General features: G+C 41.8%; 1 protein-coding gene across 1 annotated transcript in view; it reads right to left on the bottom strand.

The window, feature by feature from the left end:
- Window positions 1–11,615, bottom strand: part of FGF2 (fibroblast growth factor 2) — a 51,949-nt gene extending 40,334 nt beyond the window's left edge. Inside the window, exon 1 of the mRNA XM_069493386.1 lies at window positions 11,438–11,615. Coding sequence (XP_069349487.1) covers window positions 11,438–11,615 — 178 coding nt within the window. The remainder of the gene's footprint in view (window positions 1–11,437) is intronic.
- Window positions 11,616–14,731: the final 3,116 nt, after the last annotated feature.

Here is a 14,731-nt window from a genome sequence, read left to right as displayed (position 1 = left end):
GGTTAGAAGGCGGTCACAATAGTCAGGGTTAGAACTAGACCAGCTGCAGCAAGAATTCAGAGTCTGGTATGAGTGTGTAAAGCACCGTGGAACTGAAATGGACAGGGCTTAAGAAGTCAAGTGAAGATCGAAGAAAACAGCAGAGAAGAAATTTACCCCAAGAGATGGGCCTGGTTGTCGAGGGAGATGGTGACACCATTTGAATATATGGGAGTCAAAAAAGAGGGCAAGTGATTTCAAGGAAAGAGAAGTTTAATTTTAGATACATTGCTGGATGTGTCTTGATAGCTCCTTATCTATTTGGTCTTTTTTCCTCACATAGGAGAGATCCAGAAAATTATTGATTGACAATCTCACTCAATGACAAAAATGAAAATAAAATAGACCCAACGACATCTACTTTTTGTCTTTTTTTTTTTTAAATCTTAAACCACGTCCTTAAATAGTGAGCCTGTCTCAAATTTTCTTGAAAGAGCCTAACTATACTTTGAAAACATCCTTTATAGTTATTCTCTTTGCATTTCCTGCATGTCCTAACTTATTCCGGATTTTAATCTCCCATACCCTGACTTCAAGGTTCATTCCATTCTTATACAGTCATGGGCCACATAAAAAGGTTTAGGTCAATGACAGACTGCATATACGAGGGTGATCCCATAAGATTGTAATACTGTATTTTAACTGTACCTTTTCTACATTTAGGTATGTTTAGATACAAAAATACTTACCATTGTGTTACATGATATGCATGATATGTCACCTATCAACAGGGTACATCCTGAGAAATGCATCCCTAGGTGATTTCATCATTGTGTGAACATCATAGTGTACTCACACAAACCTAGATGATATAGCCTGCTACACACCTACACTATATGGTACGAAACCTGGAAGGCTTGTCACTCTACTGAATACTGCAGGCAATTGTAACACCATGGGTATCTAAACATAGAAAGGTACAATAAAAATACGGTATTATAATCTAATGGGACCACCATCATATATGTGGTCCATTATTGACTGAAATGTCTTATGCCATATAGTATTTATCCTTAATTACATCCTACCCTATTTTTGTTTATGCCATTTAAAAATCTTGAAGTTCTTCAGAAAGCAACCCCTAAATATCAAAGAAAAATTGTTTTATACTGAATCATTACAGAAGTATTTCCTAAACAAAGCAGAGTGCAATAAACAAAGGGTAAGAGAATCGAAGGCAGAGACTTTGACTTTGCTGGACATGGAAAAGTCTCTGGGAAGAGTTTGAATTATTTTTTTAATCACTATTTCTGCCCAAATTTCTGTTACATCGTCCATGTGGGATTCGGGCCATGAACTTGTATTCTAAACACTAAGAAGTCTAGAATGCACAATTAATTACTATTTGTCATGAACAAAGATTGTGTATTGAAAAGCCAATAAGAAAAAAACTATTGTCTTATCTATAAAATGAGAATAATGACATCTGCTTTCTAAGTTTGTATTCAAGATTAAACATATTATTTGTAAAGCTGGCATACAGCATGTTCTCAAGAATTTCACTCATTCAGTCAATAAATACTCAGTAAATATCAAGGTCCTAGGAACACAGTACAGTGGAGAAGGCCAAACAACTGGCGCTTCCTCTACCACAGGGCAGTGGGACCCTGCCTAGTCACTAAGGCAATCTCTCTAGTTATCTGACAGGGCTGGACAGATCCCATGAATACTTCATGGGTTTAATGCCACCCATCCAGAAAATAATCTGTACCTCACTTTTACCACTGTTTAACAGTTGAGGGTGTTTCACTGTAATTAATTTTTTTTCAATCCAACACCTACTGTATATGTCTTCTTTATATGTTAGTACACTCCACTAAAACAGCAAAATTGTTTTCCCAATCTCACTTGATTATATTCCCATTACTAAGTTATTGAGTTTAAAGTAATATATAAATGTATATATATAAGAAGAACTTCTAAAACTTAGAAACACACTCAAAATAGAAAATTTCTCTTTTCACTTGATTTTTTTTTTTTTTTACAAATGCCTTACCCCAAAGAAGATAAGGAAATAAGGTTAATAAATCTTACATTTAAAGATTAAATATGACTTAGAGAAAAGCTCTCCAAACTTTTGTTTCTAGTAAAATGAAAAGTAACAGAAGAGGACCAACAATGCAAAATGAAAGATTATACCATCCCAGAATCAAAATTTCTAAAATCAAAGGGACCTTTTTCTCTTGCGTTCTCATCCAATTCAAGGAGTCATCCAGTCAGTGAGTAAATGACACATCCCCCACACACACACACACACACACACACACACACAATCTCCAAATGAGCCAAGGCTACAAATAGCTATAAGGAGAAAGGTCAAATGACACTTGGAAGAATAAGAAAAAAAAAAATCTAGGCAACAAAAGTAACATAATAAAAAAAGTAAAAATATATAAGGAAGACATGCAGCAGGTGTTAGATTAAAAGATAGATGTCAGGGCCGGGCACGGTGGCTCACGCCTGTAATCCTAGCACTCTGGGAGGCCGAGGTGAGAGGATTGCTTGAGTTCAGGAGTTCAAGACCAGCCTGAACAAGAGCAAGATCCCGTCTCTACTAAAAATAGAAAGAAATTATCCAAACAACTAAAATTAGCCGGGCATGGTGGTGCGTGCCTGTAGTCCCACCTACCCAGGAGGCTGAGGCAGGAGGATTGCTTGAGCCCAGGAGTTTGAGGTTGCTGTAAGCTAGGCTGACGCCACGGCCCCCTAGCCCAGGCAAGAGAATGAGACTTTGTCTCAAATAAATAAATAAACAGATAAAAAACACATGTCAGGCAGTAGAAAGATTAATTCCATTTCTAATTCAAACTAAGGTCTACTCATCAAGAGCTGTGTTTCAAAAAGTAATTTTTAAAATGGAGGTATTATTTGACCCTTTCACTCTTTTCCATTTCCTATTTATGTAATGACCACCTAATACCCTGTGAATTGTTTTCTATTTGCAAAATGATTCAGCTTAGAAGAGAGTAGAATGAGACTGGTCATTCAGCACTTTCTCCCACCCACCCTTGCAGACATCACATCACAAAGACTATGACTCACTTTGTCATACCACTTCTATCCTTTTAAGAGTTTTACAGATTGTTGTGATGAATACTGGCTCATAAATCTGAATGAATATTAACATGAAACTATCTGTACCATTTCATCACAGCCTAAAAGGATACTAACAATGGTACCAGACAGTCTTCAATCTTAATTTTTAAAACGATTCACTGGTTTTAGATTTGAGTAAGAGAAAAAGGGAGACACACACACACACACACACACACACACTGAGGTAAGGATTAAAGTGGCTGAAATCAAGTATGAATTCCCAGATATGCATTCCTTAGTTCTGGCACTAAGCATTAGTATTAGCTAGAAATATTGATATGTTACTTAACAGCTGAAAAGAAAACCTTCCACAATAAAAAGTGATTCCAACAAATGATTATGTTTCACCTTTATTGCCTCCCTTGAATAACGTGAAAGGTATTTGCAGAAAAGAGCTCCAGTGCTGCTACATTCAAGGTCCCCATTTTACATGCCTTGTACTATTATCTATGCTTAATTATTTAAAGTATTTGCTCATTTTACAAATATAGATTAAACTTCTTCATGGGCCTCAGGTTGGTCATTCCATTAGCAGCAGAGCCAAGGGCCCCTGGGATGAGTAATTTCTGCCTCAGACCCTCAGAACAGAACAGAGAGTACAGAACTGCTGGGTAATGTTGTATGACTTTTTAAAAATAAAATAAAAATTCTTTACCAGCTAGAAATTTCCAGTAAAATTGGGAAACATGAAATTGAAACACAACAAGCTATTAGAGGAAATTTTTAGCTAGCACACAGGAAAGGAACGGTGGGTACGTGATGATGTCAAAGAGTAAGGCAAGAGGATGGAGGGGACATTCCAGCTCAAGAAAGCAGCCTGCTTGAAGGCTAAGAAGAGAAGGAGGATGTGAACGGAAGGTCAAAAAAGAAATTAAGAGACTTGACTAATTTATTGGGGTACATGTTCAATTTAACAAGCATTCTTTGAGTGGCCACTGTGTGTGAAGACGGATACAGAAAATTTCACCCAGTCCTTGCCTACATAGAGCTCACAGTCCCAGTGCGAGAGACAGACGCATAAACAATGAACTATTTCAAAAAGCATTAAGTTCCATGTTCAGACTATGTACTGAGTACTATGGGAAAACAGAGACAGAAACCATTAATTCTCCCTGGGAAGGTAGGGGGAAGTTTCACAGAGGAGACTGTTGAGCTGGACCTTAAGATTTTTCCAAAGAAAGGTGAGAATGGGAGGAGGGTGTGAGAGAGGAGTTGGTAAGGAAAAGGAGGATTTTCCAAAAATAAGGATCACAAGAGGAAAGGCCAATCATTGCAACAACAGCTACACGTCAGAAAGGCTATATAATTTAAAACACAGAGTGCTGGCAGCTTCAGGGGAGGATGGGTGGTAAACAGAGGAAAATAAGACTCAGCAGGGAGATCGTATTTGAGAAGGAAAGCCAGGCAGGTCTGGTTAGTGCTTAAGGTAGGAGGATAGCAAAATATAGGTGAAATCAAAAAACAGGGCAAGATAAATCACTAAGGCTGGGAAACATTTTAAGGAGAGAGAGATACACAGGAATAAGTGGAGAAGGGTATCAAAGACAACTCAAGGTGTCTAGCTTTTGGAGACCAGAAGAATAATTTTACTATAAGCATAAATTCAGTAGGAAGTGTTGCTTGTTTGAGAAAATGATGTTAAGTTCTGTTTTATGCATGTTAAGTTGAAACTGGTGGTGTGTCCGTCCTTCGAGCAGTGAGACAGAGAGATGGGGAATCAGAACAGAGGCAGAGGCTATACATGACCTGCTGAAGGAATGCAAGCAGACAGAAAGGTGGGTAGAGGGCCAAGAACAGAGCTCTGGGGAACTGAAAGCACAAAACCAGAAGAAAGAGACAGTGGAAGAAAAGACAGCTGGATGGGGGAGAAGAGAAGCAGGTTGACACGGTGTAACAATTGCCAAGGAATTCTCAGGAAGTCAGAGGCAGACAATAATGCCACATGCCAGAGGAGGATGACAAACTGGAAAAGGCAATGTGAGTGAACTGGAAGACTGCTGGTGCTCTCGTAAAGCATGATTTAAGTAGAATAATCCCGAACTCAGAATTCAGAATTCAAAAGAAAGTTAAAAAAAGAAAAGATGAAGTAGAAGAATAAAATACAGGATTCCAGGATATTACCTACAAAAGAAAGAATGAAAAACAATGCACAACATACCTGAAGAAATTTTATATCACACATATGATATAAAATTGTATATGATATGTATATGATATAATGATATATGAGAAAAAAAATCTCAAATGCTTTTAAAGAAATCAGAATTACTAAAAAAAAAGTTCTAAACTTTTATATCCTGAAAAATGATTCTTCTTTCTGTAGATTATTCTAAGAAAAGCTAATAGCCAGCCTCCAAGATTCCCAAATGTTTTCTAAATATAACTTTGTTATATAGAATTATCTTCATTAAAAGATATACCACATCGTATCTAAATGTACATATTACTCATCAGGAGAACTATAAACTTTGACCAAGGTTATACAGTATATGGCCCATGAATAGTTATTCCACAGGAAGGCCCACGGAGAATGTTTTCATCATTGGCTGACATTTAGTGACACTCTCTGACTAAAAGGTACTGAGCTTTTATGATGTTTGTTTATATAAAGAAGTCATGGTTCCTACCTTAAGGTGCCAGCATCTTCTCAAAGTGCTTTAATTATGAACAAAGAAAAATTTCCTCACATAATCTAGCCAGATCATTACTACTCTGTACAAATTTCCTTTTTTTCTCAATTGATCTGTCATTTAATTACAAACTTTCATTATAAATGAATGTATAGCAATTACAAACTAAACCAGGATCATTCCTTTCAACAGTTCAATTATACCTGGAATATAACATTTAATATCCACATACCTTCTCTTCATTTTTCATTTCCAAAATACCTTGAAATTCTGTGAACCTTTCATTTCCGAATTCTATTAGATAATTCAACCTAGAGGTTAAGTTAACTTGGGTAAATCAATAGCCCTTTGAAAATACAAATACATATACACACACACACACACCCATTACAGATTTCTGTAACGAATGAGTAAGCATTAAGAATACACTGGTCAAGTCAAAAGTTACCTTGCAGGAAGACTGACAGAAGACAGCTGGAATGAGACATAAGTTAAACACTGAATATTGGCTGTCTGTTGCCTCCAGGCCCTCCAAATTTCTTCACACTAAAAATAAACTAAAGTAGGGGTTTAGAATGAGACTCGTCTGTCTTCTAAGGACCACAGTCTAAGGCTCAATGGGGCAGCTCCCCTGGAGTCACCACTTTTCTTGGCAACCTCTCCTAAGTTCCTGTGGCTATAAATAACCTCACTTAGAGGGTCTCCTTAGCCGTAAATTATTAGATGAAGAGTATGATAAGAAAAGAGAACATGAGATCTGACTGAACCATGGATACAACAAGGAAACACTGAAAATCATGGTGCCACAAGTGCATACCTAAAGTTCTACATTGACAATCATTATCCCAAATTATTTTGCAAGTAACCAAGCATTAACTACTTACAGAGCACTGACAATACACAGGTTAAGTACAAGATCAGATCCCTAATTACAGAGCACAGAAAATGACAAGCTAAAAAACAAAACATAACAAAATACACTTGTTTGGATAGAATATGCTAATGCAGTTAAGATTTATGCCCCGAATGTGCAGATGGGCCTTGCTCCATTTCACGGTCATAGACTCTTAACCCAGGCCAGCCTTCTTACAGATGTGTGCCACAGGACAAAGGAGCCCAAGCAGGGTATTCAGAAAACCAACACACAATGGAGGTGGAAAAACAAGCAAAGAATATGACGTGTTTAGTTACCATCTATTGTACGGGCATCTTGTGGTTTAAAAATAGCAATTCCAATAACATGAAACCTTAAGTCCCTTTTTTCAACATCACTGATGGTGACTTCTCAGAAACAGTGTGTGGATTAATAGAGCCAATTTTACACTTATAATGTTTAAAGGGTGGTTCCTGTTTTGTTCATTACATCTGTAATTAAACTTTAAAATTATGGCCACCCATGTTTTTCCATAAGTCATAAATCAAAATGAGAATACTTAGAACTGGACTGTTACACCATTGAAAAGTCTAATTACATAAGGGCCATTTTATAAACAAAACGAAAGCCCTCAGGGTATGTCATGAGGAGACATTGCCTTTTCTAGGCTGAAGTCACTTGGCGTCAAACTCATTTTAAAAGGCTCCTAAGGTGTGGTAATACCTATGACTCATGAATTGTCCTTTCATTGCTGCACTGATTACATGATTTCCAGAATTAAATGCGCTATTAGATTCTGACTTCGTTTGTTTACTACACACAAATAGCATTACGGTAAATACTGTGTTTATTAATGCAAGTTAGTGGGATCCACTTCTCAGATATTGCCAAAAGGAAATAGGGAGAGGGAATCTAGTATTATTAAGTCAGTAGTTCCATTTACACAGGGCAGTGGTGAAGAGAAGGAAAGGTTGCTTTGTCCAAAACCCCAGCAATACCCCCTGAGGCAACCGTGAACTAGTAGGAACTCCTCAGAGGGGCTATCTCAGTAACCTAACATGGATGAAGCCTAACCAAACAGGGGTGCAGAAGGGTGCTGTCTGGTTGAATGGAAGAGAGCACGGAGGCCCAGGCAAACCAGGAATAGAAGACAAGAAGCCAGGTGGGCAAGAAGCTTGTTCAGGATGACAAGAGGAAATCAACAGGTGAACTCAGGCAATTGGTTACTTTCCTGAACTTCAGTGTCCTCCATAAAATGAAATTGGTCAACTAGAAGGTCTGAAGCCTCCCTTTGAATTCCACAAGTCCATGTTTTTATGACTGGGGTTACATGGAACACGTGCAGTGGCAAAGAGCACAGAGGTCAGCCCCACCTGGACCCCATCCCTGTTCCACACCGGATGGCAGGTCCCTCAGTCTCCCCAAGTCTCCACATCCTCTGGAGCCTGGAAGCACAGAAGAGTGGCAGACAGGCAGCTCCCTTCTGGGAGAAACCCACAAGCAGATCCACCACTTCTACCTTCATTTTGTTTTCCTAAATAAGAGCATCTGGAATAAATTTAATGCTAAAATGTACATAAGAAGCATACATTTCACTCCACCACATGCTGTACGTGCTGCTTGGGATAAAATGTTCTCTCTTCTGAAAGTTTTTACATGCTTCACTACTTTAGAGTATATGTACTTAGCGGGATGCATTCCCGTGGACATTGGCAGAGGTCTGCCAAAATGTCCAGGATGCCAAAAGGAAGGCGGGTGTGCAGCGCACATGCTGGAGAAGCAGAGACTCTGTAACCACTTATAACATCTTGCTTTGATCAAGACTCTCATGTCAAATGAAGATTATTCCAGGACTATGAGAAAAGTGCCAGAAAGGGGGCCCTGTAGAGTGAAAACTCAAGAGAATACCCAAGTGTGAAGCAAAACTGACCTTCAGCAACACTGAAAAGTTGGAAACATTTATGTTCAGTCTTTTTTCTCTTGCCTCTCCTTGCACAGTTTTTGCCTGTCCCACAGCTACCCCCTTCCCCTCCCTCCACACCTAACCGGCGCCCCTCCAATGACACCACAGTCTCCAAAGCATCCCTCCCCAAACTCTGGTCCTTCAACTCTTCAAACAGGTCTTGATATCTGAGACATAATCTGGTAGAAAACTGGAGCTACCATTAACTCTGCTTTTATTTCTCCATGCTTGCCGGTCAATTTTGTTTTAGGGAATGGGGTGCGTGGTTGAGAGGATATATTATCATGTAAAGTCTATATATTCATCTTTTTCTCCTATCTTTCCCATAAGTCTCCTGGTTTAGTCAACTATCAGTATACATTTGACATACAAGAAAATATTTACTGTGCTTAAACTTACGCCCAGGTTGAGCTACATAGAAGTGGACCAAATTCGTCATTTTTTAGGTTTGTATTCTTGTCAGTCTATTGCTTGGTAAAAAGATATCCTTTAAAAAAATAGTAATCTCCACAAATCTGGATGAGTTACTCTACTTTTCACTTTTATTTTTTTGAGACAGGGTCTTGCTATGTTGCCCAGACTGGTCTCAAACTTTTGGGCTCAAGCAATCCTTCTGTCTTAGTCTGGGACTACCATTGTGCTCAACTTTTACTGTTCACTCTTAACGTCCTGTCTTTAGCTAGTCATAAAGTTGGCAGTGTTAACTAAGGATATTTGGGGTCAGAAAATTTGTTGTCAGGAGTGCTATGCTGTGCCTTGTAGGACGTTTAGCAGCATCCCTGGTCTCTACCCACTAGATGCCACTAGCACCCTCCAGGTTATGACAACCAAAAATGTCTCCTGGCATGGTCCCCTGGGGGGAAAAATCACCCCCATTTGAGAACCACTGAATTAAAGTAAGATTACAAAAATTAAAATACAAACCACAGTGGGGTCGAAAAAATTAACAGCTTTTTCCGTGGGTGGTAATGTGGTATGCAATTCAGAATTCTCCCCACTGGCTAGTCTCTGCATAGTCTTATTCTAAGGCAAATACAGTATCGAGAGCTTCAAAGAAAAAGTGATTCAGCAACTAACAGAGTCTGAAAAAGACTATTAAGGGAAGCCCCAAATATGAACCTAATCTGGAGGAGTGTTCTCTGGTCATAAAACATGCTTTTTTATTAACAGTTTTTGATACTAAAAAAGAACAAAACTAATTGGGACATATATGCACCTTGCCCTAATCGGCTGAGCTAGCCTAGCAGACAACCCAGAACAAACTTCAGTCACAAAGTTAATTTTGTGAAATCTACTCAAGTTACCAGAATAGAGAACTAGCATTAACCCATATAATAGGTTACAAGCATCTTTTCAGCTTTATTGGATAAAATGATTGATACATTTTTAAATTATGGCAGACCTGAAAAAATTAAAGATTTGCATCTTTCGCTGGTTGCTATTTTGGAAGCAATAAAGACACAGCTAATATAAAAGTCATTTCCCATCCCTCTATCTACTCATGCTTGGTTGTAGAGCTTGCTCCTCTTCCCCCAGAGTGAATGACGTTCCATTAGCATCCTTAGACAAAGACAGATTAGCACCCTAAAACAAAGACAGAACTATTGGGAAGTGGAGCTCTGAACCCATGCAGGTCTTTTCGCAGATTCTCCACCTAGAATCCATAAAGGAAGGAATGCCAGAATACACCAATTTTAAAACATATGTTTACCTACACTTTCAGAACTAAAGCTTAAAATATATTCTGGTCCTGTCTTTCTCACTTCAAATTCCATCGGTGTTGTAAATCAGCCCATCTAATGTCCTTTTCTTCCCTCTTTTCTCTAGGCCAGTAGTTCTGTAAGTGTGGTCCCCAGATCAGCACCACTTGGCAACGTGTTAGAAAACGCGAATTTTCAGCCCCCACTCCAGACTTAGGGAACCATAAACTCTGGGGGATAGGAGCCAGCAATCTGTGTTATAGTAGACCTTCCAGGTGATTCTGACGCACCTCTAAAGTTTGAGAACTACTGATTTAGGTCAATGTTATTTCTAGAACCACAAACGTTGTTGTTTTGTTTTTGTTTTTGTTTTTTTCTTTGCAGAAAGCAAAACTGTAATTCTCATTTCTTCCTCAAACTTGGTGCAAGGTAGATATTATTTACACGTTTAAGGATGAAGAAACCAGCTCTGGAGTTAAGCGTCACTCAAGGTCCCACAGCTAATAACTTCAGGTGAAAGATTAAGGTTTCTGCACTTCTTTTTACCATGAAACAAAAGTCTGTCACACTTTATTAACAAAGTCTGGGCTTTTTTGGTTTCTGTTTGTTTTTGCTCTTTAGCTTTAGTCAATTCGGAAAAAAATAGAATTTTTTCTATATTTTTGGGTGAGAGTAGTGTGCCACACGCCTCGGGTGCTACCGAGTGGGAATTTAAGGGCAGAGCTCTGGAAAGTTATTTTTCCAATAAAGAGCGTTTCGTTGTGCTGCGGTCCCTCGCGTCTTTGTCCCAAGGACAGCACGCACGGCACGGCTGCGGTCGGAACCCGCAGCGGGACACGGGCTGCTCCGTCGCCGGCATCCCCAACGCGACAGGTTGTCTGCGCCAAGGGAGCCCGCCGCCCCTGCGGCTCCGGCCCGGGGGCTGGTTCCCAGGGGAAGCTGGCACAGCCCAGAGCCCGGGGGGACGTCCAACCCGCCACCGCAGCTCCGGGGAGGAGGGGGCGAGTGGTGAACCTGAAACCGCCGAGGGCCGCGCGGAAAGAAACCGCACGAACCACCAGGGGAGTGAAGAGAAGGAAAGAGCGCGGGGGCTGGAAAGGAGGGGACGAGGGGAGGAAGAGCGGGCGGCACTCACTGTGAGGGTCGCTCTTCTCCCGGACCCCGTCCACTCGGCCGTCGGGGTGGATGCGCAGGAAGAAGCCTCCGTTTTTGCAGTACAGCCGCTTGGGGTCCTTGAAGTGGCCGGGCGGGAAGGCGCTGCTGCCGCCGTCCTCGGGCAGGGCGGGCAGCGTGGTGATGCTCCCGGCTGCCATGGGCCCTCCGGGGCCCTGCCGGGGACCCCGAGCCGCGGCAGCCGCGCGGGGAGCCGCCGCCCCCCGGCCCCGGCCCCGGCCTCCGAGCCGCTCCGGGGCACGGCCCCGGCCCCGGCCCCCCAGCCTCCCGCCTGGCAGCGCGCGGCCCCGCCCGCGGGCCCCCAGCCTCGCGCCGCTTGGCCGCTCCCCTCTCCGCCGGCCCTAGCGCGCGGCGAGCCCGGCGCCCGGGAGCTGGGCGCAGCGATGGGTGGCTCCGCCGCCGCCGCTCTCGGGAGAGCCGCCTCCCAAGCTGCGGCGCCCGGGATCCGGCTGCGACCGCGGGCACCGCGTCCGCTGGTCTGGCACCGGCCGTGCCGCGGCGTCACATCTTCTGCATCTCCACCCCCGACACCCACCAGCCTCCCGGGCCCCCAGCTCTCCTCCCTCCCCGCGCGCCGCCCCCTACTCGCTCGGGGTTTTCTGGGGCTGGCCTCTGAGTCGGGCCCTTCGGCCACAGCACGCAAGCGCGCGACATCAGCCCCGGGGGGAGCCCGACCTCAGCCGGGGGCGGGGGAGGTGCGGGGGGCGCGCCGGGAAGCCGCGGCCCAGACCCAGAGGGTCGACGCCCCCTTTTTCCCCAGAAGTCGCCCCCGCCTAAGCCGGGGCCACCCAAACCACATTTAGTCTTTCTCCACACTGCGGAGCTTTTCCTGTGCAACCAGCCGTGAATCAACTTCTAAAAGTTTAATGCAACTTTCTCTCCCATTCTTTTTCCTTGCCAGAGTTTCAAAGCGGAGAAGCTGTTTCCACCCCTAAAATAGAAGGGCCAGAAGCCAGGAAGGATTCTGTGTCAGAATAGGCTTTAAAAATCTCTGTTCACCAAAAAACAAGGGGTATGCGTGGGACATAAACTGTTAAAATTAAGGATAGAGGCTGAAGCAGTCTACCAACAAAAGGAGAGAAAGAGGCCAGAGAAGGGGAGCGGATTGGGTTGCTAAGAGGAAAAGGTTTCCTTTTCACTGACCTAACTTGAATTGGACAACGTGGAAAGATGAGGCTGGGCCTGGAAGCCTTATCTTAATAGAAGCGTATTTATATTTTAACTCGGAGCCAGCATTGCCCTATCTAAATTACGCATTTCTTGGAGGGAGAGTAATTTTCTGGAAATCCCCAACTATAAAATTGAAGTTAATTGCATTTTGGTAATTTTCAGTAGAATCTAACAGGTGCTACAAATGATTAGGAAAATATCCGTCCAGAAAACTTGCATATATGAGTGCCTACTCTGTGCAAAGCATTAGTAGGGGTTGTGGGGGATGCCAAATCAGGTAGTCGCTACTCACAGTGGGGCAGGTAAGATGGGGAGCAGGGATAACACAAATACCAGCAGAAAGTAATAAGCCCATGGAAGAATAAGACTCAATGCTGTGACATTTCAGACGTGGGGTAACTCAGCTCAGGGAGACACAGGAGATTTGGGGAAGCGTCCAGAAGGAGGTGCAAATACAGAAGTTCCTCTTTGTATTAACAGGAACACGTTTCCTTTCAAAAGGTCATGGGTTGAGTGCATTTGTTCTTAAGTATCCAAGAAAGCCCTAACACCTGATGCATTTCTAGGACGTTAAATAGGGAGTGTGAGTAAATTCTTTGAAGCTTTAAAACCAGGCATATTCTTCTTCCTTCTCTAGGCTCCGTATATGTTTTGTGGAGGAGGGAAAAATATCTTTTCTTCACCCATCACTAGGTTCATGGTTGAGGTCCCTATAACAAAAGACAGATTAAACAAGAAAAAAACATACTAATTTATTTATATAAGTTTAACATGACACAGGAGTTTTCAGAAATGAAGACACAAAGTAACAGGGAAACCTGTGTATTTTTTAGGCTAGGTTTGATGAAGTTGATGATCATGGAGATTGGACAAAGGTGTGTGATCTAATGGTCATAAACTGGGGGAACTTAGCAAGGCCTGTTTGTTCAGATTCTTCTCTGTGTCCCTATTGTCTTCAGAGATAATAATGTTCCTTTCTTCCAGGTATAGGGAAGGGACCTCTGGAATGAGGGTTTTATGATCTGTCTCAGGAGAAGATCCAGGGAAAGCAAGAGTAATCTTCTTGCTTCTGGTGTTTTCTCAAATGCCAAGGTGCCATATTTTGGGGTAGCATGTCCTGAACCCCATCAGTTCTCTAGCATCTCTCTCTTCATTGAAAATCCATCTGTTGAGACAATAGCTCCCTTCCAGGTGACCTCTGTAGGTGTCCTAGGGAGTGCTCAGCACTACTATAGCACCTACGTAAACTCTGTGTTGTAGAACCTGAGTATCCCAAGAGCAAGAAGATAAAATCTAAGTCATGGTATTTTCAAACAGCAGCATCCAGAATATATACTAGGTATATATCCAAGAGAATTTAAAACATATGTTCACACAAAAATACATACACCAATATTCATAACAGCATTATTCATAACCAAAAAGTGGAAACAAGCCAAATGTCCATAAACATTTGAATGGATAAATAAATGTCTGTCTATACAATGGATGGAATATTTGGCAATAAAAAGAAATGAAGTGCTGATACATGCTACAATATGGATGAACCTTGAAAACATCATGCTCAGTGGAAGAAGCCAGACAGAAAGGCCACATATTTGTATGAAATGCCCAGGATAGGCAAATCTATAGAGCCAGAAAGTAGCTTAGCGGTTGCCAGGGGCTGGGGAGAGGGAATTAGAGAGTGACTGCTAATGAGTATGGAATTTCTTTTTGGGGTGGTGAAAGAGTGGTATTAGATAGTGGTGATGGTTGCACAACTTTTTGAACTAAAAAAAACCATTGAATTGTACACTTTAAAATGGTGAATTTCATGGTTTGTAAATTATATCAAAAAAACAGAAAGAAAAAAATAAATGTCAAAAAATGAGATTTTTCTTCCATAAAGTTGGGAGAAAATACAAGATATAGTATAATCTTGTGTTGCTAAGGATGAGGTCAACAAAAGACCTCATGAACTGCCAGAGGGAGGCTAAATAATTAAATATTATAGCACTTTGGGAGGACAGATTAAAAGAGTACAAGTGTGGCTGGGCACGGTGGCTCACATCTGGGAGGCCGAGGCAGAAGAATCACTGGAGGTCAG

Source organism: Eulemur rufifrons, chromosome 18 (genome assembly GCF_041146395.1).
Source record: "Eulemur rufifrons isolate Redbay chromosome 18, OSU_ERuf_1, whole genome shotgun sequence".
Classification (NCBI taxonomy): domain Eukaryota; kingdom Metazoa; phylum Chordata; class Mammalia; order Primates; family Lemuridae; genus Eulemur; species Eulemur rufifrons.
The sequence above is the reverse complement of the archived record's forward strand: the minus strand, read 5'-3'. Positions and strand labels throughout refer to the sequence as shown.